The sequence below is a fragment of the Gracilinanus agilis genome, chromosome 3, assembly GCF_016433145.1.
Source record: "Gracilinanus agilis isolate LMUSP501 chromosome 3, AgileGrace, whole genome shotgun sequence".
Lineage (NCBI taxonomy): Eukaryota > Metazoa > Chordata > Mammalia > Didelphimorphia > Didelphidae > Gracilinanus > Gracilinanus agilis.
In genome coordinates this window covers 671,340,597-671,368,209 of record NC_058132.1, presented here as the reverse complement: position 1 = coordinate 671,368,209, position 27,613 = coordinate 671,340,597, and the positions used below count along the sequence as shown (strand labels likewise).

The 27,613-nt window shown below is 41.2% G+C and overlaps 1 protein-coding gene across 1 annotated transcript in view; it reads left to right on the top strand.

The window, feature by feature from the left end:
• PLD1 (phospholipase D1) overlaps positions 1–27,613 on the top strand; it is a 153,532-nt gene that overhangs the window by 121,986 nt on the left and 3,933 nt on the right. The window contains exons 18-21 of the mRNA XM_044669553.1: positions 2,409–2,522; positions 5,765–5,814; positions 7,934–8,068; positions 23,220–23,373. Coding sequence (XP_044525488.1) covers positions 2,409–2,522; positions 5,765–5,814; positions 7,934–8,068; positions 23,220–23,373 — 453 coding nt within the window. The remainder of the gene's footprint in view (positions 1–2,408; positions 2,523–5,764; positions 5,815–7,933; positions 8,069–23,219; positions 23,374–27,613) is intronic.

Below are 27,613 nucleotides of genomic sequence, written 5' to 3'. Positions count from 1 at the left end.
AAGGAAGGAAGGAAGGAAGGAAGGAAGGAAGGAGAAAAGAGGGAGGGAGGAAGAGAGGAAGGAAGGAAGTCATGAAGGAAGGAAGAAACAAAGAAAGAAAAAAAAGAGGAAGGGAGGGAGGAGGGAAGGAAGGAAGGAAGGAAGGAAGAGAGAGAGAGAGAGAGCAAAGTCCCTGAATGAATGCTACAGACTGCTAAGGCATATAGGAACTAAATTGTGAAGGGTTTTATAGGTCATTTGAGCCCAACAGAAGATTCACTACTTTAGCTAAGGGAACTTCTGACCCTTTCTAAGGAGGAAAGTGTCATGGCCAGATTTGAGTCTGAAGAATATCAGGAGGATAGATTGGAGAGGGAAGAATCCGGAAGCTTTCCCTGCTGAGATTAAGAATTGATATCCTCACATTGAAAGCCCTCCCACAAGTAGCTTTAGGTTTGATGGAGCTCAGCTTAGCTGCTGAAATGAGAAAGAATCTTCTCTAGCTTTGGCCATGGGCTCTAGGAAGAGAGATGAGCACTCAGGAGAGAATATAAGCTTCTTGATGACAGGGACTTTTTCATTTTTGCCTTCAGATCTTTAGTGACTAACCCATTACTTGCAACTTTCTTTCTGGACCTATGTTTTTTTAAATTAAATTTATTTTTCCAATGAACAAACATTTAATTTCTTTCCCTTCTACTCCCACATTTGAACAAAAAGAAAAAAAATAAACTCTTATAACAAACTTGTATAGGTAAACAACTTCCTACATGAGCCAGATCCAAAAACATGTCTCATTTTGCATCTTTAAGGAACTGTGATCCAATCTGCAGGATTCCCTGTTTTGAAAATGCTCTCCATTGATTAGTAATTAATCTCTCAGAGTCTTTCCTGTACCATTAAGGTTAAGTGACTTGCCCAAGGTCATACCATTCATGTCAGAAATCCAGGTTGCAACCCCAGCTTTCCTCATTGTAAGGCCAGCGACCCTCTGTCTCCACCATACCATGCAGGTGCAGGTCTTCATTCCCTTTAATATTTCATCATGTCAGAAAATCTGGCCGTTTTTGAGATTAGCCTTGGAATGGTGATTATTGAGTTAAAATTTCATCTGGGCTGCTAACTGGTAGATGCATTTGAAAATGTATTAAGCAATCCTCCTTCTCTCCTCTTCCACCCTCCTTCCCTCTCTTCTGTTTATCATTTAGGGGCATGAGTCATTTTTTCTGTAGTTCCTAGGCAGAAAATTTTGCAATTTTTTGAATAATGTTTTTCAGCCCAAACTGTGCTTGCCATCTAGTGGTGAGTCCTGGGCATTACAAGACCCGGCTTGAAGCCTTCCCATGGAAAGCTGCCCTTCCTGGGAGAAAAATCCACGCTGCCTGTGGCTCCACTAGGAGCAGTGACCTCGACCACGCTCCGGAAAACCAAGCCTGAACCTCTCCAGAAAGGAGTTGGACTTGCAAAGGCAGCGATGCACGAGCGCCCAGGACACAAGGCACCTCCCGTGAGGTCTGCCTTAAAGCAAAGAAGCCTTCAATAATAGAGTGATTGGGGCAGCTAGAGGACTCGGGGGCCAGAGAGCTGTGGCTGAGCCACTCAGCATTCTCTCAGCCAACAGGAATTCTTGCTCCCCTTCAGGGGCATGATACATTTCCTTCAGTGGGCTGCCCTGAGTGGGTAGATGTGCCCATGTGTATATGCCTATAGATATACATATTATTATAATATTACGTATATATAAAAAGAAAGAGATCTATTATAGAGAGAAAGAAGGAGGGAGGGAGGAAGGAAATAAGAGAGAGACAGAAATAAGAAACAGATGAGAGAAAGAGACAGAGAGAGAGATGGATGGAGAGGGGGAGAGAAAGAGAGAGAGAAATAAGAGACAGAGATGAGAGAGACAGACAGAGAGAGAGAGTAGGAGATGGATGGAGTAGGAGAGGGAGAGAGGAAGGGAGGGAGAGAGAGAGAGGATTAGAGAGAGGCGGAGATGGATGGAGTAGGAGAGAGAGAGGAAGGGAGGGAGAGAGATGGCTGGAGTAGGAGAAAGAGGGAGGTAGAGAAAGAGAGAAAGGAAGAGGGAGAAAGAGAGAGAAAGGGAGGGAGACAGACTAGAGAGGGGGAGAAGGATGGAGTAGGGGAGAGAGAGGAAGGGAGGGAGAGAGATGGATGGATGGAGAGAGAGAGAGAGAGAGAGAGAGAGAGAGAGAGAGAGAGAGAGAGAGAGAGAGAGAGACTGACCAACTGACTTATTAACAGCAGTCTTGCTTCCAGCTCTAAATGCTCTGGTATCCTAATCTGAAATATGATAAAATTGGTTTGACAGGCTGTTCTCTGCCCTCTCAAAACTACTGACTTGCCTGAATGTTATTTCAGAAGAATGTTTATGGAATTATTGGATCTCTTTTTGCATTTGACTTTTGTAGAGAGAGCCAAAGGTACCGAGTGTACGTGGTGATCCCTCTTCTGCCTGGATTTGAAGGAGACATTTCAACGGGGGGTGGAAATGCACTCCAGGCCATCATGCATTTCAACTACAGGTAGTTAAATATTTTTTAAGTGTTTGGCATTTTGATGTCTTAACCAATGGCATGTGTAGTTATAAAAAGAACAGAAATGATTGTGTCTCCATAGTAATTCAGCCAAATTTTATTTTAAAATAAGTAAAGAAATAGCGTGTTTGCAGTGTATCTTAAGATATGCAAAACAGTTTATAAACCTCTTCTTTGGGGGCAGCTGGGTGACTCAGTGGATAGAGAGTCAGGCCTGGAGACAGGAGGTCATGAGTTCAAATCTGACCTAGACACTTCCTAATTGTGTGACCCTGGGCGAGTCACTTAATCCTAATTGCCTAGTCCTTACTGTTCTTCTTCCTTGGAACCAATACTTAGTATTGATTCTAGGTCAGAAGATAAGGGTTTTAAAAAATAAAATAAACATTTCATTTGATCCTCACAGTAGCCCTGGAAAGTGGGTACTCTTATCATCATCCCCATTTTTATAGCTAAGGAAGCTGAGGCAAACAGAGTTAAGTGACTTGTCCAGAACTATCCAGCTAGTCTGAGGCCAGATTTGAGTTCAGATCTTGCTGACTCCAAGCCTGATCCTCTATCTCCTCCATCTGCCATCCGCCATCTAACTGCCTCCATCCTGAATATGTTCACCTTGCTGTTACAAAGGATGGTTGGGCTATATTCAGAAAGGAAGACTGTATAAGAATTCAATGATAAAAAAACAAGAATGTTTAAAATGTTTGGGAGGATGAATAACCACAGCAGATCACATTCAGGAAGCCATAAAAAGTGACTTCTCCATTTTTTCTCCAAAAATACCTTTAAGAAGGAAAAGGGTAAAAGGAATCTCCCAAGATTTGACACTCGGAATAAGTTGGAAGGAAAATATGGACTTACTAGCTAGATGACAAAGTTCTCAATGCCCCAGAGAGCTCTATGAGCCCAAGTTCTCCAGACTCTGTTACTTCTACTTTGAAAGTCCTCCTTCCCCAGTGACACTGGCTTCTTGACTCTTCCATAAACAAGACATTCCTTCTCTTAGCTCTGGGTATATTCTCTGGCTCTCTTTTCATGCTGGAATGCTTTCTTTCCTACATCCAACTACTGACCTCCCTGACCTCTTTCAAGTCTCAACCTAAATCCCATCTTTTTTAGGGAGCCTTCCCAACACCTCTTAATTCCAGTGCCTTCCCTCTTTTATTTCCTGTTTATCCTTTTACATACTTGCTTTTTATATATTGGTTTTCATGTTGTTTCCCCCATTAAATCATGAACAGCTTGAGAGTTGGGACTATCCTTTGTGTTCTTTGAAATTCCCAGCACTTAACACAGTGACTAGAACATCACAGGCACTTTGTTTACGTTTATCAATTGATTGATTGGGTGATTGATTGATTAACTCTTCATTTTCAACACCAAGAATCCCACAGGCTCATAAAATCATAAGTTTTTGCCAAAAAGAAGGAAAAAAAAAAAGGAAGGACTATCCTTTGGGGCAGTTGAAAAATACCTATTAGTAGAAATCAGGCTTCCAGCTGCAGTGATGGAAATGGAAATCTGAAACTCCTAACTCACTTCGCTGGGTACCCAAAAGCAGAACCTAGCCTAAGGCAGGGACTGAACCCTGGAAAAAGCAGGTGAGTGTTTTCTTGACATTTCCCAAGAATTTCCGAAATTTTCAGATTTCTAAGCTTTGATCTCAGGAGGAAATGATTCAGCCTTCAGGCTTAACCTGTCAGCTAAGTGGCCTAATAGCAATCTCACCTTTCTATGCCTATCTCGGCCCTCTCGGAACCTGATTACTCTCCCAGGTGTCTCAGAATTGCTTCTTTGTCAGAATTCCCTTTACTTTCATACCTTGTAAATCAAGTGACATTTTTGAGGTCGACGGCATTCCTTGGGGATTTTGGATGCTTTCTACTCTGCACCTGCTGAAGTTCCAGGGAAAGATGTCATGTTTTCCTTTAGGATGGATGAATTCTACTTCACCAAAGTCAATAAGGGACTCCTGAAAATTTCCTTTAGTCTTTGTTATTAGTTTGGAGGTTTCCAGAAAGCAGTGACCGAAAGACCTACGTTAGGAACTTTTTGCTATGACAAAAGCATTACCGTTGCGTAAAGCTGAGCAGGATCTACTTATGTGCCATTCTCAGATATTTTGGGGAAGACAGGGAAATTACAACTATTTTCAATGGATTTTTTTCAATGGGTTTCAACCCAGTTGAAGTGGCACAATTGGTATTTAGTAAGCAACCAAACCAGATCCTTTTATCTGCTAAAATCACTGTATACTTCATCATCCAAAAAGCCATCAACATAGTCTAGGCATGACCGTATTTTAAGTGTTTTAATTATATTTAAAGTGCAAGCAGATGGAACATGGGGTGCTTGTTTGACCAAAGAGGTTCATTGATGATTTTTTTCCCCGATAGAATATAGTCGAACATTAGAGTTAGAACTAACTTGCTACTCTATTGATCTAAATAAAAATAAAACATGGCTCCAAATGGCATCCAGGATATCTGGGTACCCTCTAAGGTTCTCCATGTGTGCTCTCTAGTATATGGGTATCCACTATCTCTTCTTCATTCTCTGTCTCTTTCCCTTTCCCTACCTTTCCACTTCTTCCATGATATGGAATGAAGCTAAATAGATGTCGATACATCTTTACCTTAGAAAATTCTACTGCTGACTTTCATGATTCAGGAAAGTGGGTGGTATATTTGGTGGGGAACAAAACTAGATAACCCAATTGGGCAACATCTTGGAAAACAGCCAGAATGTTTTTAAGCCTTCCAGCCAGTTTTGTTTGCATTACATAGGCATAGCCTAAAACACTTTTCTCTAAATTGCTGACTTGTCACGTTTGTCTAGCGAACTCATTTCCCATGAAGCAATGTTTTTTTTTCTCTCAATTGAGATAGTCTGAATATATTTTTGTTATTGCATTTCACCTAAGTTCCCAGGAGGAAAATGTCCATTTTGTAACTATCTTTAAATTTCTAAATGCGGACACCGGTTTCATAGCTTTCCCATGGGCTCGCTCCAAAAGAACAACATTTACTATGGCTAATATCATTCACGTGTTTGGACATTTTCATTTAATGATTCACAAGTGAGGATCGTTATCTTTAAAGCCCCGAAATGTTTGTAACAGGCTCCTGTTGGTCTTCGATGTGATCGAGAATTAGTTTCTACCCTCACCGCCAAAATGACATTGGGTGACTTTGAAATGCTTATGGTCATTCTTGTGCTTTAACTATTTCCAGAACCATGTGCAGAGGAGAAAATTCCATCATTGGACAATTAAAAGCTGAGAGTAAGTGACTTGTTTCTTATTCACCTTCAGTTATTCTTGTCCACAAGGGAAGGAGAACTATGATGGGCTCCTAGCAAATGGTAGCTTAGATTTAGAAAGAGGAAAGAGACCTTGAAGAGCCTCAATCCCAATGTCCTTGTTTCTCTAGTTGAAGAAGCTGGGAACCAGAGAGATGAAGTTATGTGGCCATGATTAAAAAGGGAGCAAGTAACAGATCCAGCAGGTCTGATTCCACATCAGTCCGGTGCTCTGCTCACTGCTTCCTGCTGTTAGGAGACTCCTAGTTACCAAAATGGCGGAAGGAAGGATGGTGGAAATGGAAAAAAACAGCAACTTTAAAAAAAAAATCCTTACCTTCTATTTTAGATTCAATGCTGATTATTGGTTCCAACTCAGAAAAGCAGTGAAGGCAAGGCAATGGGGGGGGGGGGGTGTGGTTAAGTGACTTGTCCAGAGTCACACAGTTAGGAAGTGTCTTAGGCTGGATTTGAACCCAGATCTTCCCGACTCCAGGCCTGGTGTTCTATCCACTGAGCCACCCAGCTGCCTCTCACATTTTACTGTAAGCCATTGTCACTGTTACCTCTTCATATGAGTACTCTTGAATCAATTAAGCTAGACCCCACAAATATAAATTGTGATCCCTTTGAAGTGGTGGAATATATTTGAATGCTCACTATTCAGAGTTGTAATTATGTAAAATATGGTTTGGGGTTCTAACCTAATGGAACTACACAGTGAAAATTTTAAATTATGCATCTACTTCAAGGAACTCATTACTCATGCTAATTGAGATAATACATACTATTTATTAAATACCTATTCTGTACCAAGCACTTTACAAATATTATCTCATTTGATCCTGATAATGGTGCTGCAAGGTAGGTCCTGTTATTATCCCCATTTTACAACTGGGGAAACTGAGGCCAGCAGAGGTTAAGTGACTTGCCAAGGGTCATACAATGAATTTCTGAGGCTGAATTTGAACTCATCTACCTGATTCAAGATGTAGCACCCTATCTACTGAACCTCCATACTTTATAAACAATACTCTTCATTTTCTTCCATAAATCATAGGACCTTAGATTAGGAGCTTGAATTATCCTTACGAGTCATTGGGAATTCTTAACCTTTTGTGGTGTCATGAACCCCTTTTGACAGACTCCCAAAGCCTATAGACCTAGTCTCAATAAATTATTTTAATAGGCATATAATAATACACACAAAGATACCAAAAGAAACCTAATATATTTATTTACATTCAGTCATCAAAAATGTTTTTAAGCCAAGTTCACGGGCCCCAGGTTAATAACCCCTGATTTCAGCACAAGAAGAAAACGGACTCCTAGAGAGGAAAAGACTCACGTTCAAAAAGCTAATCGGTCCATTGGCACAAACACGCAGAGGAGGCAGCTTGATACAGTCAAAATTAATGATGACTTGAGTCAGAGAACTTCTGTGCAACTCTGGGCAAGTCATTTAACTACGTTTGGCTCCTCAGTTGGAATGAAGAAGCTCCAACGTTTCTTTAGGCTCCAAGTTCCTTAGGATTCCCCTGTGTTCTGCATTGCCCTGGAGGGCAGGATGCAAAGCCTGTGAAAGTGGCAGAAAAGCCCATTTAGATGGGATTTCAGGAAAAACTTCTGAATAAAGATCCCGGAGTGGAATGGGCTGTCGAGGTCTCTAAACAGAATGAACCCTTGGTAGACGTTCTGTGGAGGGGATTATTGTTCAGGTCTGAGTGGATCTGGATGGCCTCTGAGATGTCTCTCAACTCTAACTCTGTGGTTTTGAGATTCCATTGAGCTAGAAAAACGCCCTTATTCTCCAGGAATTAAGAGTCAGGGGAACAGATCATTATCTGCCAGCAGCCTCTCCCATCAACCGATTTCTGATTACTGGGATTTCGTATCCTCCACTAAGAAAAGGAGAGCTAGATTCAAGGGAAGCGCTCAGGGGAAGAGGAAGCCAACTTCCAAAATGGTGGGATGGGGTTGTGGTCTATCACCAGCCTTATTGTTTGGGTTCAGTTAGGGAGGGTGATGGCGATGCATTACTTTGAATAGATGAAGCCTCTCACGTCACTAAGCATCTTTATGATATCGTCTTTATTCTCTAGTTGGCAATCAGTGGATAAATTATATCTCATTCTGTGGACTTCGAACACATGCTGAATTGGAAGGAAACCTTGTCACCGAGCTCATCTACGTCCATAGCAAGTTGCTCATAGCAGATGATAACACTGTCATTATTGGTGAGTCAGATGAGGTCTGGGCCATTCCTGTTGGTGGATTCTGGAATAATGGTGATTTTTCCACAGGCAGACACTACATCTGGGTGGGAACTTGTGCCCTTGTAGATCACAATCAATATATTGTAACTTGACAGTTCTGGGGAGGGTCGCTTATGTTTGCTGCCTATTTGACTTTGGAAACATCCTTTTACCTCCCTTCTCTTTGGTTTCCTCAGTTTACAAAATGAGGGCGAGTTAAGGAGAGCTAAAGTCTTTTCCTTCTCTAAACCTCCGGATGATTTGATCTCATTACTTGTATGTGTTAAAGTAGGTGTTCTTTTTATTTATTATTGACAAGACGGCCACGAGGCTTTTTCCCAACTCTCAGATGTAGTGATTGTCTGAAAATTCCAAATATATGGAGTTGGCTAGGTCCCAAGAAGTGTTAAAGAAGCACATGGTATAATAAGCAAGAAAATAACAATGACTTGCATACATTAACACCAATTTAGCAAGCCCAGAAACAGTTGCATACTAGTCTAAACAGAGAGGTATTTGTTTACCACCTTGCTCCAGGTTCCATCTTCTGGATCAGACCAAAAATAGCTTTAGTCTTATGTTAGTTTTATGATGCAGACCTCTCTAATTGGAAGTATAGGATAATCTGCCTCACTGGCGAGCCTTTGCCCTGTTCGAGTGCCCAGAGGACAAATCCAAGTTGTCTGTGAGCCCCCCCCCACCAGCCCCCACCCCCATTACTGGAGAGAGTTGAGGGAGAAAGTGCTTGCTTTGGGTGGCTAGGCTAGAAGAGTGGGAAATGCAAAAAATGTCCTTGGGCACTGGGAAGAGGAGGAATGGGGCAGCTCTCCAAGTGCCAGCTCTGCATGTGTGCCACATCTTCGCCAATGCTGCCTAGGGGATCATGTCTAAATGATTTTATAGGGTCAAATTTTTCCTGGTAAGAATCGTAATGACAGACTAGTCTAATGAAGAAAATGATGAAATCCAGATGGCATTTATCATTGGCTGGTGTTGGGATTTGCCATTTGGTTATCCATCCTAGATGATACCAACCTGACTTGATGTTTGCTGTCCATACTCTCTCTGCAAGGAAATTTATATCTTCTGCATTCCGATTTTTTGTCATATTTGTTATATTCCACCAATACTTTAAAATTCTCAACATAAGTACAGGAAAGAAGAATGAACTATTACTAATTTCCCAATTTTTTTTTTGTTTGTTTTGATTTCCTTTGTGGTCACAGTGTGTCATATTATGGTGAATTTTAAGTTAAATTTTTTAAACTTTTTAAACTTTTTTTTAAATTTTAATTTTTAAACTTTTTAAACTTTAAATTTTTAAAAATTTTAAGTTAAAACTGTCTCTTTTAAGTTAAACTCAAGTTTTTTAGCTACATTTGAGAGACAAAGAAATTTAATGTTCTAAAATATATGGAATTCCCCTTGGAGTTGTGCAGATTTTCTGCTGGGTTTCTGTGTGTAGCCTTCCTCATCTCATTCAATCTGGACCTCCAGTACAGACACTCATCAGCTATTCTGGAGATTGCCTCCAAGATATCAAAGGAAAAGTCCAAATCTTCTGTACCCTATGAGATTCTTGAGTCCCTTCCAGTCAAGGTGGGGTTGGTGGAGTTGCGAGGAAGAGATCAATACCAAGGTTTCTTCTCTAATCAGTTTTTTCTCAAGGGTTTAGCCATAAAGTTCATCCCACTATTAGACACTCAACTCTGATTCCAACTATCTCAGCAGTTTTATATAAGCCCTAAAAGATGTGAGCTAGTCCCTCAGCCAATCCAAACAGCTACTGAACAATCCAGATATTCTCTCATCCGACAACTACATCAGGACATAGCATCAAAAGGAGGAGGGGGAGAGCTGACATTTAAACAGCGCTTACTATGTGCCAGGAACAGTGCTAAGGTCTTAGTTGATTCTCACAGCAGCCTTGGGATATAGCTGCTATTATTACCCCCATTTTACAGATGTGGAAACTGAGGCAGAGAGCAGTTAAGTAACTTCCCCAGTGTCACCCAGCTAGTAAGTGTATGAGGCTGGATTTGAACTCATAATAATCTATATTATGCCAGGCGCATAGTAGGTATTTAATAGATGCTTTTCAAGAGTAGGAGTAGAGCTCCAGGGGCTTCATGTTAGCCTGCTCTCTCGCCATACAAGAAACTTCTTTCTCACTTTCCTCAAGGACACTCTTTGCTAACTAGTCAAAAGGCTGAGCCCCAGGTTTATTTTTAGATTCAACTTGGCAAACAGTTACTGCTGGCAAAACTGAAAAGAAAAAAAAAAATTGGCCAAGAGAAGTCTCTTATTCCATCCAGCTCTACCTCGGTCCTAAAATGACAATTCTTGACGTTTGTCATGGAAAGGTCATTTTGTCTTTGTTTGCTGGATTTTATGTAATATCCAAATGGAAAAGAGATTCCAACCATGGAAGCAAATTAAAAGCGATTAGAGGAGGAGCATTTTTAAAAAGGGGGTCTCTGAACCCCCCCACAAAGGCAAAATTGCATTTGCATTAGTCAGAATTGATAAGTTTTTCAAAATAAGCCTTCATTCATGACCAGGAAAATCTGGTTCTGGGAGTCTCAACAGGATGTTATTTACCGGTACTTAAAGGTCTGGCTTCCTTTGCTTGCTTTCCTCCCTCCAAACAGCATGACTCATAGAAATGATTTCCTTTCTCTGAAAAAACCTGGTGGTGTTTTGTTCTTTTTCGTCTTAATAGAAGGGCTGGCTCTGAGTAAGTGGCCACTGTTGGAGAGCTGGGTTCTATCCAGTGGGCTGCTTTGGAAGGAAGGAACACAGAGCAGCATCTTCAGATGGGCTCTTCACATAGCTACGGAGAAGTCAGATTTCGACAGGGAATGAAGAGGCATCTTCAAAAGTTTTCCAGACGGTGGGGAAGTCTTTAAGGACCTTATCTGGAATAAATCAAGGTCGCCCATAGCTAAATCCTATAACCTGGCAGCAGGACGCAAGCTAGATTTGGAGCAACTCCCAAATTAAATCATCAGATTTGAAGACCCCCCTCCCAAAATCCCACCTCACCCCCCCTCCAAATCTCTCAGTCCTTTTTCCCAAGGAAAGTGCCCAGGAACAGAGCATAGAGACTCATCAAGTTCAGACCTACCATTTCTCCTTCAATTCCTTGCTATGTTTCATTTTGACACAACATATGTTCTCCTACAAATGGTCCGACATAATCTAACACACTCCACTGATACATCCTCTAAAAAGTCCGCTTATCACTTCTCAAGAGAAAGAAGGAAGTATGGCTATTAAAAACTGGGCTCTGGGTAAGAAACTCAATTTATCAATCAAGCTAGCAATAACCAATGAATTAATTGGTCAGTGCTCCCTCTTAGGGAGCAAAGACAAATTCCGTCAGCATCTTGAGTCATTAAGTACAGTTTGGGGAGCTCATTCTGTTTTCCCCAAGACATCTCTAATTGGAGGATACAGGATGAAAAGATGGGCTTAATAATTTTGCAGATCCTCCTTGGTTATAGGATGGCGATATCTAGATGATGAAGTTACATTAAGCTTAATTAAGATGACCTTCTCTCTTCACCCCAATGGTGGACTCAAGGATGCCTGGACATATTTGACCGTGACTAATTTCTGTTTATTAGACAAGATGAGGCCCATGATCTCAATCTCAGTCATCCTGATTTTAGAAGCTGCTTTTGGGTAGCGAATGAGAGATTCCTAAGATTATCAGGAACAAAGGAATGAGGAAAGAAGCTTGAAAAATGTAATGATGACATAATAATGATAATACAGAGCATTATTTATTTAGATGTTTATCTATCTATCTATCTATCTATCTATCTATCTATCTATCTATCTATTTTAAACTCTTGCCTTCCATCTTAGAATTAAGATTATGTATTAGTTCCAAGGCAGAAGAGTGGTATGGTCTAAGCCAGTGATGGATCTGTCCCATGGGGAATAGTTTGCCCATCACTGGCCTAAGCAATGGAGATCAAGTGACTTGCCCAAGGTCACACAGCTAAGAAGTGTCTGAGGTCATATTTGAACCCAAGACCTCCCCTCTCTACATCTGACTCTCATACTACCCAGCTGCCTATATAATGAGCTTTATTAATGCTAGCCATTATTCCATTTGGCACAGTAATATTTGTTTCCATCCATATACCACTGTTTGTACAGACAACTGTTGTTGGATAGAGCTTATTTCAGACTTTTTGCTATTGCAAATAATGTCATCGTGAACATTTTGGTACTGATGGGTCATTTCTTGGGTTCGTTAGCTCCCTTGGGATAAATGCTTCAGGGAGGATCTTTGGATCAATGGATAAGAACAATTTAGTCAAAGTTTTCTTGCTTAATTACAAATTCAAATAAAAAAACTGATATTAATAATAGTTTATATTAAAGTGCTCCCATCTGAACCTCACAACAAACCCATGAGGGAGATGCTTTTGCCATCCCCGTTTTACAGATGAGGAAACTGAACATCAGAAGAGTTCATCAGATAACCTATGGTAATTTTGCTTATTAGTGTCTGGATCCAGATTCAAATCTAGATCTTCCTATTCTGGGGCCAGGTCTCTAACCATTCTGCCATATGATCACCGAACCTCAGTTTCTCCATTTGTAAGATAGAAATAATAGAAGCACCTACCTGACAGGGTAATTGTCAATATCAAAAAGGATAATGAACTTATATATAAACCACTGTAAATCTTAAAGTGCTGTAGACATGTCAGTTATTACAGAAATGTAGTGCCTGGACCAAGGTCACACAACTTGCAATTAGTCTTGCCAGGATTCAAATCCAGACCCTCCAAACCCAAAACAGAATTTGTTATCACTTTTAATTACCTATTAGTCTAGGCATCTCTCCAGCCACAAATCCTGTGCATTTCCCTTAGGAGAGTACACCATTAATTGTGTTATGTGAACCAAATAAACCCTTCCTTTATTAGGTGGAAGGTGTAAAGCTTGGTTTGATATTAGGAAAATCTTCCAGACCAGGATAGCTGTCCAAGAAGGGGATGGGTAGCCATCCAAGGGGGGTAATAGTAGTACCAATGGGTAGTAGTCCAAGAGGGAATGGGAGATAGTGGCTGATCTTCTTCTCTGGAGGTCTTTGGGCAGAGATGAGATGATCCCTTGTTAGATATGTTCATATCTGTATAGCCCCTTCATATTTACACAGTTCTTTGCATATGTATCAGAGCAGCTAGATGGTATAATAGATAAAGTTCCAGGCCCTGGAATCAGAAAGATTCATCTTCCTAGGTTCAAATCCTGCCTCAGACACTTCCTAGCTAGAAGACCCTGGGCAAGTCACTTAACCCTATTTGCTTCAGTTTTCTTATCTATAAAATGAACTAGAGGAGGAAATGGCAAACCACTCCAATATCTTATCTTTGTGACCCTGGGCAAGTCCTTTAACCCTATTTGCTTCGGTTTCGTCCTCTATAAAACGAGCTGGAGAAAGAAATGGCAAATACGTCTAATATCTTTGCCAAGTAAACCCCAAATGGGGGTCATGAAGAGGTGAACATGACTGAAAACGACTGGCCAAATTGCATATGTATTATCTCACTTGATTATTGTTCATATAGGGGTTGGGCAAATGAGGTCCCTTCCAACTCTGATATTCCGTGATTCTCCTATAAAATAGATGAGGCCTCCAGAATCTAATATACCCCATTAACAAAGAAACCCAGTTAACATTTGGATGGCATTTCTACACGTCAATATCTTATTTTAATTTCAAGCAGACCTAATCCAACCCAGCACCTCCTAATGGTTTGGCATTTGTCAACTTCACTGAAAATTTGTGGCACCACATTTCTTCACATTCCCTGGAACTCAATGAATATGCATTATGTGCCTTCTACCCTGTGGGGAAGATACATCTCCCCTGTAATGTAATGCTTCCATTGACTTGCATGGGCTAAGGGGGAGTAGCACTGTGGTATAGTCCCATAGAAATCATCTCAAGAGTGTTGAGCTAAAGAGGAAATGATAGACAGGACCAGAAGAGTCTAGCTTTAGAACCGGAGGGGATGTGTTAGGGGTCACCTGGCTCCCTTTGTTTTATAGATGAAGAACCGGGGCCCCAAGAGATTAAGCAATGTGCCAAAGATCATCCAGGTAGCAAATATCAGAGCCAATATTTAAACCCCAATTCTCGGAATCCAAAGCATCTTGCTACCCTATCACCTGCTCTCCATTCCTAGTTAGTTCTGTCTTCTGATACAGGATTGATTACATTGGCTTTCATGGACTGGCCATGAAAACTAACCAGGATTTTAATGGTAAAGTATAGTTTCAGTCCCAAACAATGGCTTTGCCAGTGGACTTTTGGAATCCAGTTAGGGTTTTTTGTTAATGGGGTATCTTAGATTCTGGAGTCCTTGTCTCTTTTATAAGAGTTGGAAGGGACCTCATGTAGCCTAATCCCTGAATGAACAATAATCAAGTGAAATAATATATATGCAACTTGTTTATGGGTGAGTTGGCATAACAAAGCAGTTTAGTCCATAACCAAACTATAGATTTTAAGCTGTGTGTTGTCTTTTTAAGTTTCAAGCAGACAGGTACAACATTCATTCACTCATTCACTCACCTAGTGAGGCCGGTAGATGATACAATAGAGAGAACATTGGACTCAGAGTCAGGAAGACCTAAACTCAAGGGCCTTAGGCACTTACTAGCTATGTAACTCGGGGAAAGTCACTTAACTAACCTCCATCTATCTGATTTTCCTTATCTGTAAAATGGGGATAACGATAGCACCCACCTCCCAGGATTATTGTGAGCATGAGATGATTTTTGTAAAATGATTTGCAAATCTTAAAATGCTATATAAATGCTTGTTATTCTCTATTCATCAAGCTTTATTGATCATGATTATGTGTCAAGCACTATGTTATACACTGGGAATACAAGGAAAAAAGTGAGAATTTCTCAGACCTCATTGACCTTACAATCTATTGGAGAGATTCCTCTAAGCATAGTAGTGAGAATAAGGAGGTCATCAGATCATAAATTTAGAAATGGAAAGAAACTTAAAGGTGTCTGATCTAACTCCCTGGTTTTATACCTCTTGTCTACAGAGCCATTGGCAGCTAGGTAGTACAATAAATAAAGTGCCTGTTCTGGAATCAAGAAAACTCATCTTCCTAAGTCCAAATCTGATCTCTAACACTTAGTTATGTGGTCCTGGGCAAGTCACTTAACCCTATTTGCCTCAATTTCCTCATCTGTAAAAATGAGCTGGAGAAGGAAATGACAAACTACTCTAGTAGCTGGGCCAAAAATAAACCCAAATGAGGTCATGAAGACTGAAAAATGAGTCAACATAGAGATTGTATTTTGTTGAATATCACATGGTCAGCAAATAGAAGAGCCAGGGATTGAATCCAGAATCTCTGCCTTCAGATCCATCACCCCCTCCACTCTACCACCCTGCCTTAGAGTAACCAGTGCTCTATATTTTAGGAATGACATAAAAAGGTGGAGAAGCTCCAGAAGAAAATCTCAATTTCATGCCTTATGAGGATCAGTTGGAAGGACTCAGGATGTTCGTTCTAGAATAGAGGAAGCATCATAGTTTTCCTCAAAAATTTAAAGGTTTCTCATGTAGAAGAAGTATTAGATTTATTCTGATTGGTTCCAGAGGGCAGAACTATGACCAATGGGTGGAATCATAGGTCTAAGGATGTAGAAGAGCATACTGTTCAAACCACCATTTTACAGATGAGGAAACTAAGTCACAGAGAATTAAGTCTTGTCCAGGGCCATATAGCTAGGGAGTGTCTTGAAAATGAAATTCAGTACTCCACTCACTAGACCATTCAAAAGGACAAATACAGGCTTGATGTAACTAAAACAAAACAAAACAAAACAACTTACTAACAATTTGAATAGAGAGAAAGTAACATGGTCTTCCTTGAGAGGTGGTATTTTCACCTTAACTGGAAATTATCAAAAAGAGGCTGAATAAGGCACCTAGGTAGGAAACGCTTGCATTTAAGAGGACCTGGGTTCAAATCTGGACTCAGACACTTCCTAACTGTGTGACCCTGGGCAAGTCACTTAACCCTAATGTCTAGCCCTTGCTGCTCTTCTGTCTTCAAACTGAGACTAAAACAGAAGGTAAGAGGAGGAGGACGACAACTTCTTGGATGTATTGAAGTAGGGATTCTTTCTCCAGAGTGGGTGGCCACTGGAGTCCCCTTCCATGTCAGAAATTCCCTCCTTCAATAGGTTTTCCTTCTTATGGAGCCTTCCTCTCTTCCTAAAAGTCTGCATTATAACACTAGGTCATACTGCACTCAGTGGTGATAACTAATGATCACATACTTGTGAGTTCATGATTTTCTTTTGAATTCACATATGCGTATTCCATGGGGACAAAATGAAGCGTGAGGAGATTGTGATGTGTTCAAGGTTATAAAGTCACTGAGAGAGTCGGGACAGCCTGCCAGGTACCTGCTGCGTTACCTCCTGAAATGGAGGGAGGGGTATGCCTTGGTTTGCCAGGAGCATAGAAGAAAAAAATAAACATGGTGCTATTCCTTCTCCCAGGAAAACAAAAATTTGCTTTTCTTGGAAACACTGGAGTAAATCTGAAAACTGAATTAACTTAGTTTTCTTTTGGAAAGCTAACGGAGCACCCTTATATTGATTCTAACTTTGAGATGTTAATTAATTCTAATATTCAGGGGGAGAAAGGTTGGCCTCCAGTTATGTACCCAGCAATCTTCCATCAAATTTGACAAAATATATTTTGAAAAACCACTGACTGTAGATCATAGGATTAAAAGCTTAACAAAGACCTGGGAGGACACCAACTCAAGGGGATCTTACCTTGGAGGCTATGGACCCCTGCAGCATCAATAGATTTAAGAATGTCAACTTAGATGGAGAAGAAAAAATACATATTTATTTTCACTAAAAGTTGGAAATGTAGTATTTTCAATTATTTAAATATATGATTCTGAGGAGTCCATGTTTTGCCACATTGCTATAGGGGTTCCTTACACAAAAAAAGATAAAGAAGCCCTAATCCAGCAAGTCCACCAATTTTCTAGATTTTGAGGAAATTGAAGCCCAGAAGAAAGGAAATGACTTCCCCAAGGTAACATAGACAATTAGGAACAGAGTTGAGATTTGAAATCTGGTCTTTTGTTGTTCAGTCATTTCAGCTGTGTCCAACTCTTCATAATTCTATTTGGGATTTTTTTTAAATCCTTACCTTGGGTCTTGGAATCAATACTGCGTATTGGTTGTAAGACAGAAGAGTGGTAAGGGCTAGGCAATGGGGGTTAAGTGACTTGCCCAGGGTAACACAGTTGAGAAGTGTCTGAGGCTAGATTTGAACCCAGGACCTCCCATCTCTAGGCCTGGGTCCCAATCCACTGAGCCACCCAGCTGCCCCCAATTTGGGATTTTCTTGACAAAAATACCAGAGTGGTTTGCCATTGCCTTCTCCAGTTCCTCTTAGAGATGAGGAAATTGAGGCAAACCAAATTATTTAACTCTAAATCCATTGGTATTTCCACTAACTCTAGGTGGTATTCTCAGTAGATACTAAACCATAGAAAATAGATTTCAGTTCCTAAAGCTTGCAAGTTTGTTTCTGAGTATTTATTAAAATATTTCTATTTTTAAATATTTAAAAAATGTTATTAATATTTATTATTTAACTCATAAGGAGGAAAATGTTAAATGAAAGACAGAGAGGATCTAATCATAGATTTATTTCTTTAAGGAACCTTAGAGGCCTTTGATTGAATCCATCCCCTGCCTCTATTTTGAAGGTGAGGAAACTGAGGCACAGGCAAATTGAGTCACTCACCCAGGGCCACTCAACTAGTACATTTCTGAGGCCAGATTGGATTTTGAATCCTTCTGGCTTCCTCGTCCAGTTCTTCCCATGCTATCTTTCCTTCCACTTAGTATGTGGCAGACTAAAGTGAACACTTAGAATTAAGCTCTGAAACAAATGTTGGAGAAATAGAGAAAGAATAGGGAGCTGAGCCAAATCTATAAGAATAAGAGCCATTTCCCAGTTGATAATTGGACAAAGGATATGAAGAGGCAGTTTTCAGAGGAAGAAATCAAAGCTATCAATAGTGATTAGCTGTGTGATCCTGAGTAAGTCACTTCACCCCCCTGGCCTAGCCCTTCTCACTCTTCTACTTAGGAACCAATATGCAGCGTTGATTCTGAGATGGAAGATAAAGATTCTTCTTAAAAAAATAGTCATGAAAAATGCTTAAAATCAGACAAAGAGCCTGCTCTCTAGAACAAAAAGACAAAGTTACTGGGAAACAAAACTAGGGTGTTTGGAGGATAACAACTGGGCTAATGCCATTAGCTCTGGTCACCTATTTCTGCTTTGAGTTGTGTTTGTTTGTTTTTCCTTGAGTTTGAGTTTACCAGAAATCAGTTTCTCTTGGCTCCTTCAACTCTACCCAGAACTAAAGTGGCACGTGCCTATGCCACAGGTTCTCCCTGCTCCCAGCCTCCCTTTGAGGTGTTCACAGTGCCTAGGACACAAGGACATGCTTAATAAGTGCTTGATCGCAGTACTGTCCGAGGATATGTCAAGAGTCATCAATAAGGGTCATCAATTTAGAACAGGAAACTACCTCAGGGGCCACCTAGTTCATCCCTTTCAATTAACAGGTGAATTCACTGGTTCCCACTAACCTACCCAAAGGCACACCATTAATGGGTCAAATGTCAGAGGAAGGATTTGAACCCAGGTCCTCTCACTTCAGAGTTTGTGGTCATCCCAGCACAACCTCATCACAGCCATCGTTTTTCCATACAGCTCTCCTTGGTTGTCATCGTTCTGTCGATTCAAGTCATGTCTGGTTCTTTGTGACACCAATTGGGTATTTCATGGCAAAGAGACTGGAGTGGTTCACCATTTCCTTCTCCAGTTCATTCATGAATGAAGAAACTGAGGCAGATAGTTAGGCAGTTTACTCAGTGCCACACAGCTAGTAAGTGTCTGAGGCCAGATTTGAACTCAGGAAGAGGAGTCTTCCTGACTCTGGGCTCCCCGCTGTGCCCCCCAGCTCTCTTCCTTTGGGGGTAGGAGAATGTGTCTTCCCCATCGGTCCTTCAGTCACGGAGGAGCCTGGCTTAGTGACCCCGGCTGTCGCCACGCTTTCCTTATTGCCTTATTGATGGAGCCTGCCACATCCCTGGTAATAAGAAGTCTGGGTTTTAGGGTGACACATGGCTGACAGGCTGCTGACTCACAGCCTGCTGGGGCTGCATCCATTAAAGCCCAAAGGGTTGTTGAGTGACATCTACTTTGGGATTTATTTCCAGCAGTCTTTGCTTTACTCCAGAACTGTAAGTCTCTCCTGTAGTCACCTCGTACACCATTTAATTGGACCCCAAGCTCAGACCGGCTCCGGCTAACCCAGGAGGAGGGGCAAAGGGGTGGCAGAAAACAATGGCATTCTGCTAATGCTGCATCTCCCTTGGGCCCTCGCTGGGTGATCCAAAGCATGCTTGGAGCAAAGGAATTGTTTTTGCCTTTTGTGTCCCAAAGACTTTTGCATAAAAACCCATCGGGAGCCCCCCGTATCTCCCCGAAACATGATGTGCATTGCAAGCACAGGTAAGCCACTGTTGCTAGGATGAATTTGAGAATCCAAGAGGTTGGATTTGTTCCAAACCTTTCCAAGTGCTGGTTGGACCTAAATACCATCGCCCGATGACCACTTGATCTGGGAGAGAATGCTTTGGATGGAGCAGGTGTGCCTGTGGGGGGGAAGCCCAGTGGATATAGAAAATTACTTTCCTTTTCTCAGGCATCCATCGAGAGCTCTTCAAACAGAAAACTCTTTGGCTATTGCAGTGGTCAGAAATAACAACAGAAAGGGGATTGTGTGGCAGGAAGCTTTGAGAAGCAGCCCATATTGCTCTCCCCAAAGCAAACCCATTTCAGGTCTCTTTCAATTTTTCTGATTGCTTCCAAAAAGGCTGCTGTTAGGTGATGGACTCACTAACCCCTCTTTTTATTACCTCTGAGATTCTGATGGTCTTTAGTTCAGGAGCTCGACTCATTTTATTTCTGTTTTTGTTTAAAATACACAGATCCTTCCCCCATGTCCACCTGTCTCTTTTTCTCTCCGTCCATTTCTCTGTCTTTGTATCTATGTCACACACACACACACACACACACACACACACACACACACGCATGCTTGCATGCACATGGAGGGAGACAGCATAGTGTAATAGATGAAGAACCAGAGCCAATTTAAAAACCAGGAGGACATGGGTTCAAGTCCTGCCTCCGGCACTTTCTAACTGTGTGACTCTCAGCAAATTATTTAACCTCTTGGTGTTCTTTGCAGCTTTTTAAGACTACAAGTTGTAGGGAAGATGCTGACCTACATTGACGGAGGGACTTTCCTCATCTGGGATTCTCTCCTCTAATGAAATCAAAAGTCCAATCCTTCTCCTTTTAAAAAGAGGATATCGGGGACAGCTGGGTAGCTCCAGTGGATGGAGAACCAGGCCTAGAGACAGGAGGTCCTAGGTTCAAATCTGGCCTCAGACACTTCCCAGCTATGTGACCTTGGGCAAGTCACTTGACCCCCATTGCTTAATCCTTAACACTCTTCTGCCTTCAAACCAATACACAGTATTGGCTCCAAGACAGAAGGTAAGGGTTTAAAATAAATAGAAATAAAAATAAAAAATGAAAAGAGGGTATCAGATATAAAAAGCATCAGACATAAAAAGAGTGTTGGCTAGAATCATGCCGCTCAGTGCCCTCATCTAAGAGATAAAGAAACTTGAGTCCCTTCGATTGAAGACATTTCCCCAATCACAAAACTGGCTGTGTCAGGCCAGTATTAGAATCCAGGATTTTCTGACTATTCAGTGCTTGTGGTCTAGAAGAAAGAACACTTTCCTTGGAGTCTGAAGACCTGGGCTCCCATCCCTCCTTTGCCACTTGCTATCTGTGTGAGTCTGTCTGTGCAGGTCACTTAATTCTCCTCATTCTCAGTTTTGCCATCTATAAAATCCCAAGAGTGTTGACTTAGATGACCTCTAATGTTCATTCAAGCACTAAATCAATTATTATTCTATGTTCATAGCACCATGCTCCCTCTATACCAGGGATGAGCAAACTACAGCCTGAGGGCCAGATGAGGCCCCCTGAAATGTTCTGTCTGGCAGGGCTACAATATTCCTAATCTAACAAATACGAGTAGGATACAATACAATGAAACTTCGAAAGAGTTGCCTTAGAAACAGACTGACAGATGAGCATTTCCTTTCCTTTGGCCCCCTCTTTAAAAAGTTTGCCCATCACTGCTCTAGAGGAAAGGTGAAATAGTTTTTAATTCATTTACTGTTATTAAATGTCTACTCCAAGGAACTTCAAGGTCTTCAAGGACCATTCTGGGGGGTAGGGGTTTAGAGATTCCACATGCATGTAAGTAAGCAAATACAGATCAGTCTCAAGAAAATGGTTATTGATAACTAGAGGAATCAAGAGAATGGTCTTTTGGAATATCCATTTGAGTTGAACCTTGAAGAGAGCTAAGCAGAGACTTTTTTCATGCCACATTAAGGAAACAAAGAATTAAAAAGAATGTTAAATTTCTAACTTGGGGGGGAAGCTAGGTGGTTCAATGAATAGAGAGCCACACCTGGAGGTAGGAGGTCCTGAGTTCAAATGTAACATCAGACACTTCCTATCTAGGACAGATCACTTAACCCCCATTATCTAACCCTTATTGTTCTCCTGCCTTGGAACTGACATTTGGTATTGATTCTGTGACATAAAGTAAGAGTTTGTTTTTTAATTCTAGGGGTTTGAAGGGGCATTAGAGGTTTTTTAAAAGTATTTGAAGGGCTAAAATGAGAAGAGGAGTCATTAGATTTCTTCTCCTTGGCCTCAGAAGGAAGAACCAGTATGGCAGGTGGAAGGCATAAAGAGACTAACTTGGGATTGATGTCAGAAAGAATTCCCTAACTGTTAGGGCTAACTCAAAGACTATGCTAAGAAGTAGCAAGTCTTCCCACCCTGGACGGCTCTTGTTGGGGATGTTGGAGATGGGATTCCTGGTCAGCTTGAGTTGACCTTTGTGGTCAAGCCCTTCTAGCTCTGATTCTGTGACACATTCTGTGACAACTGATAGTTAATATGAGTTAGTTAAGGGATGTAGGCAGTGTGCTCCAATGGGTAGAGGAAAGTAAAGAATATTTAAATTTGACCCCTGCCTTTGACTAACCTACGTATAAATCACTTATCTTCTGATCTCTTTCAACACATTTAAATGGGCACTGCTGGGGCAGTGAGGTGGCTCAGTGGATAGAGCCAGGTCCAGAGTCACAAGGAACTGGTTTCAAATATGGCCTCAGACACTTCTTGGCATTGTGGCTAGGCAAGTCATGTAACCCCAGTTGCCTAGCCCTTAATGCTCTCTTCTCAGAACCGAAGCTTGGTATCAATTCTAAGGCAGAAGGTAGGGTTTTTTAATTTGTTTTTTTTTTAAACCCTTAATTTCGGTGTATTGTCTCATAGGTGGAAGAGTGGTAAGGGTGGGCAATGGGGGTCAAGTGACTTGCCCAGGGTCACACAGCTGGGAAGTGGCTTGAAGGTAGGGTTTTTTAATAATAATAATAATAATAATAATAATAATAATAATAATAATTCAAAGAGAGAAGCAGTAATTTTTTATGGAAGATTCATTCTACTAGAATGGAGGGTACCAGTAGGCAACAATTCACAGAAAAGAGAAGGAGCATAAAAGTATGCTATAAACTATCTCATTCAATACTGTCATTCCACAGAGGAGGAAATTTGGACACAGAGAAAGGAAGTCTATATTGGGAGATGATATTGTGCATAGCCACTGGGATTCGAACCCAGGTCCTCTACCTCTAAATCCAGCATTCTTTTCACTACATGATGTGTATTTGAGACAGAACAGGATTTTGACTTTCATCAATATATGCCTTAAAAAAGCTATATAAAAGGTTCCTAATCTTCTGTGGCTTAAAAAATGAGATAATTGCCTTGTAATAGGATGGTGCTCTAAGCGGTGAAAGTTGGGAGGTTTTAATCTTGAGAGAAAACATTTCAGTTTCTCTTTTTCCCCAGGGTCAGCAAATATAAATGACAGAAGCATGCTGGGAAAACGTGATAGTGAAATGGCTGTTATCGTGCAGGACACTGAGACGGTCCCCTCTGTGATGAATGGAGAAGAGTATCAGGCTGGGAGATTTGCTCAGGGACTTCGGCTGCAATGCTTCAGGTAACGTTCCTCGGAGGAAGAGCCTGAGGATGGGCAGAGTTCAGGGCTGTCCAGATTTCATTCCTCGTGAGCCTAGATTCTTCATGTGATTTCCTGAGAATTAAGGCAGATGTTTTCGAGGGGGACTTTGATCAAGTTCCTCAAAATATGGCAAAGGTAACCCAGCTGTCAGGTTCTCAGAATGAAGCTCTCAGGTGATCCTGAGTAGACAACATTCCTGCTTTCATGGACTGAATTGGTTTTGACTTTGTTTTCAGGTGTTTTAGTTGCGAACTGGGTAACATGAATCCATCTATGCAGATTTCAGCCAACAAGCATTTATTAGCTGCAGGGCAGCTAAGTGGCACAGGAGATAGAGAGCTAGACTCTCTAAGTTCAAATCTGGCCTCAGAAACTTACTAGCTGGGTGACCATGGGCAGGTCACTTCATCCTCTTTGCCTCAGTTTCCTCATCTGTAAAATGAGCTGGAGAAGGAGGAAAGGGCAAACCATTCCAGTATACTTGCCATGAAAATCCCAAATGGAGTCATGAAGAATCAGAAAACACTGGAAACAACCCAATAAATGTATTAGATGCCTTCTGTGTGTAGACACCAGGTAGGCACTGGGGAAGGTAAAATTTTAAATAAGGAACTGCCTCCAGGAACTTTATTGCCTAGTAGGGAGTGATAACAAGCAGGCATATCTCTATAATGCATGATGAATGCCTTGGAATGAAATGAATGAGAAAGAAATGAATAGCAAAAAAAAATTTATCTATGTCCTTACTATGACTCAGGTACTAGACTTACCACTAGAATAGAAATGCAAAAGTGAGACAGTCCCTGCCTTCAGGTAGGTCACCCTTTTTTTAAACCCTTACCTTCTATCTTAGAAGTGATACCAGGTATCATTTCTAAGGCAGAAGAGCAATAAAGGCTGGGCAATTTTGGTTAAGTGACTTGCCCAGGGTTACACAGCTAGGAAGTGACTGAGTACAGATTGGAACCCAGGACCTCCTGTCTCCAGCCATAGCTCTCTATCCACTGAACCATCTGGCATTATGTTCTAATAAGGAGAGATAAAACATACGGAAGTGGAAGCCAGGGAAAGAAGTATCCATGGAACACAAAAGGAAGTTGGAAAGTTTGCAAACCAAAATGGTACCTGGAGTCCATTGGAGAAAGATCATTGCTGATTATTGAGAGCGGAGGAGGGAGGAGGTAGTCAAGGAAGAGGTGACATTCGAACTGACCTCTGAAGGATGGATAGGAATTCAACAGGAAGAGAGATAATCCAAAAGAAAGAATGCTAGAATAGGAATAAATCTTGACTTTATTTACTGACTTTATGATTTTAATGGCTCAACTTCCCTATGCCTCAGTTTCCTCAACTCTAACAGAACTTATAAGGAAAAATAGACTCCTTTGACCGAGCTATGTGATTCTAGAACCATGCTGTTATCAGTAAACAAATAAACCATATGGCTCTCTGTGCCCTGTGGATAGACTAATATCATATTCAGATGTAGAAAATCAAGGTTGAGGAGAGGATGACAAGTGAAAAAGCTGCTTATGATCCAAGATCTGCAGTCCTAGGCTCATTGCACTAAATCTAAGTGAAAATGGTCTGGGCTCTTGGGGGGAAAGGCTACAACACGTAAGTGTAGCTGCATTTAATGTTGTTGTTGTTGATGTTTAGTTGTTTCAGTTGTATCCTATTCTTCATGATTCCATTTGGTTTGGTTTTTTTTGGCAAAGATTCTGGAATAGTTTGCCATTTCCCTCTCTAGCTCATTTTACAGATGCAGAAACTGAGGCAAACAGGATAAAGTGACTTGCCCAAGGTCACACAGTAAATAAACTCAAGTGGTTTGCCATTTTCTTCTCCAGCTCATCTTTCAGATGAGGAAACCAAGGCAAACAGGATGAAGTGACTTGCCCAAGATCACACAGGTCGCAAGCATCTGAAGCCAGATTTGAACTCAAGAAGACTTATCTTCCTAACTCCAAGTCTAGCACTCTATCCACTGTGCCACCCAGATCAGACCCTTCTCAAGGTCCGATCTGGAAACTGGTCCATCTGCAGATAGGCAAGCAAAGGAACCCATCCGCCTTGTACAAATGGAAATGGCAATTCACAGAACTGCCCCATTTAAGAAGGAAAGAGCTCTTCTCTCTCTTTCTGCCATCTAAATTCATCAAATCTAATCCTCAAAGTCAAAATTCCTCTTTAGTACCTTCAAATGCATTCCAGCATCACCTCCCTCGTCAATGGGGATTTCTCTTTTACGTCGCCTCTACGCCTCCTTCAAACTATGGTGATCTCTTCATTTGGTGTTTTTTTTTTTTAGACATTTTTCCTAGTTTGGACCATTTGGCACGTGGTCCACCCAACAAAAAATGCACACAGGTCAATTTCCTTATAAATGACCAAACAAACACACACGCACGCACACACACATGCACACACACGCACACACCATGTCTTTGGCTTTGGTTACTGACACATTCGCTTATTTGGGTATATGTTTGAGTTTTTGGTTTTAAAAGATTACCTTATTACAAAAATGAATAATATGGAAATAGGATTTGAGTGATAATATATGTATAACCCAGTGGAATTGCTTGTCAGCTCTGGGAGGTGGGAGGGAAGAAGGAAAGGAGACAAAACGAATCAGGTAACTTTGGAAAACTTGTAGATTTGGTACTGGAATAAAAGAAAGAAAAAAAAAATTTTAAAGGACAAAAAAAGGCCTTTGGGATCCCTTTGCCTGCAACCCATTAATGTGGATGGGGCTGAGGATGGATGGTGCTCCCATTAGTGGAGCCCCCATTCAGATGAGAATTTGTTTTGCTGTCTCTTCTATAGAACTCACTTAGATAATACAGGGTGCTCCAGGATAAATGGACCTCAGAAAGATAGAAGGAGGTAGGGCCCTCCCTTTCCATCAAAAGCCTTGTCCTGTAAATAACAGGAACATGATGGTGAGGTTATAATTCCTATTTTACAGATAAAGAAACAAATTAAGGGAGTTCAGTGACTTTCCCAAGGTCACATGTCTCTTACATGAGAGAACCAGATCTTAAACTGAAGTCTTCTTACTCTAAGACTGGCAAAAACAAAGCAACTTCCTCTCATCTTTCTCCATCAGATCTATCATCTGTGTCTGATCTTATGGCCTGTAGAGTGGAATTGGAGTTGTCATACTTTTTTACCAGTAGTATGGACTCCTCCATACTTCTGGGGTGTCTTTGTCTTGATTCCTTACTACATTCATTCATTCACCTTTTTTTTTAAACCTTTGCCTTCCATCCTAGAATCAATACTGTATATTGGTTCCAAGACAGAAGAAGTAAAGGGTTAGATAATGGGGTTAAATGTCTTGCCCAGGGTCACACAGCTAGAAAGTGTCTGAGGTCAGATTTGAACCCAGAACCTCTCATATCTAGGTCTGGTTCTCAATCCACTAAGCCAGCTAGCTGTCCTCAGCTTCCTTCTTTCTTTCGATGTGGCTCAGGTGGAAAGAACAGTGGCTTTAGAGTCAGAGCTCCTGGGTTTGACTTCTGATTATCCATCTGAGTATCCAACTCTTTCCAGATGGGTGAGTGGGATCTGTGCGAATCCAAAGAATTAACACATGCTTGAGTTCATTAATAGCAAAATGGATTCTTGAAAGCCCAGGCTTGGGTTCACCAAGTCATCTTGCTTCTCTCCGACTTGAGGGCCAAGAGTCTATGGACTATGCCGCCTAGATGATGCTTCCAAATCCCAATACAACGCTAATTTAAAAAGCAACAACACTGTCTACTTGATGCATGTTTTCATTAATGCCCAGAGATCTCTAGATCTTTTCCAACTCTGCTCAGCATAGCCAGTTAACCTGCTAACTGTCCCTGAACTCTGAGACTACAACACTGAAGTTGAATTTCCTCATATGTCTTGAAACTGTTTCATGTTACCAAGATTATTATAATTTCTGACCCTGTTCCCCAAGGTACTGTCCCCAGGATCCTTAAATACTGAGCTTTCCTACCAATATGTTGTCATCTGCCAACTTAGCAGCAAGCTCTCTGAGCTTACCCATAATGTTCCTAGTTTGTAGTGGCACATCGGTAGGTCTCATTAAAAATGTCATTAATTGGGATGGAGAGGGAGAAGAAGAGAGAGAGAGAGAGAGAGAGAGAGAGAGAGAGAGAGAGAGAGAGAGAGACAGAGAGAGAGAGACAGAGAGAGAGAGACAGAGAGAGAGAGACAGAGA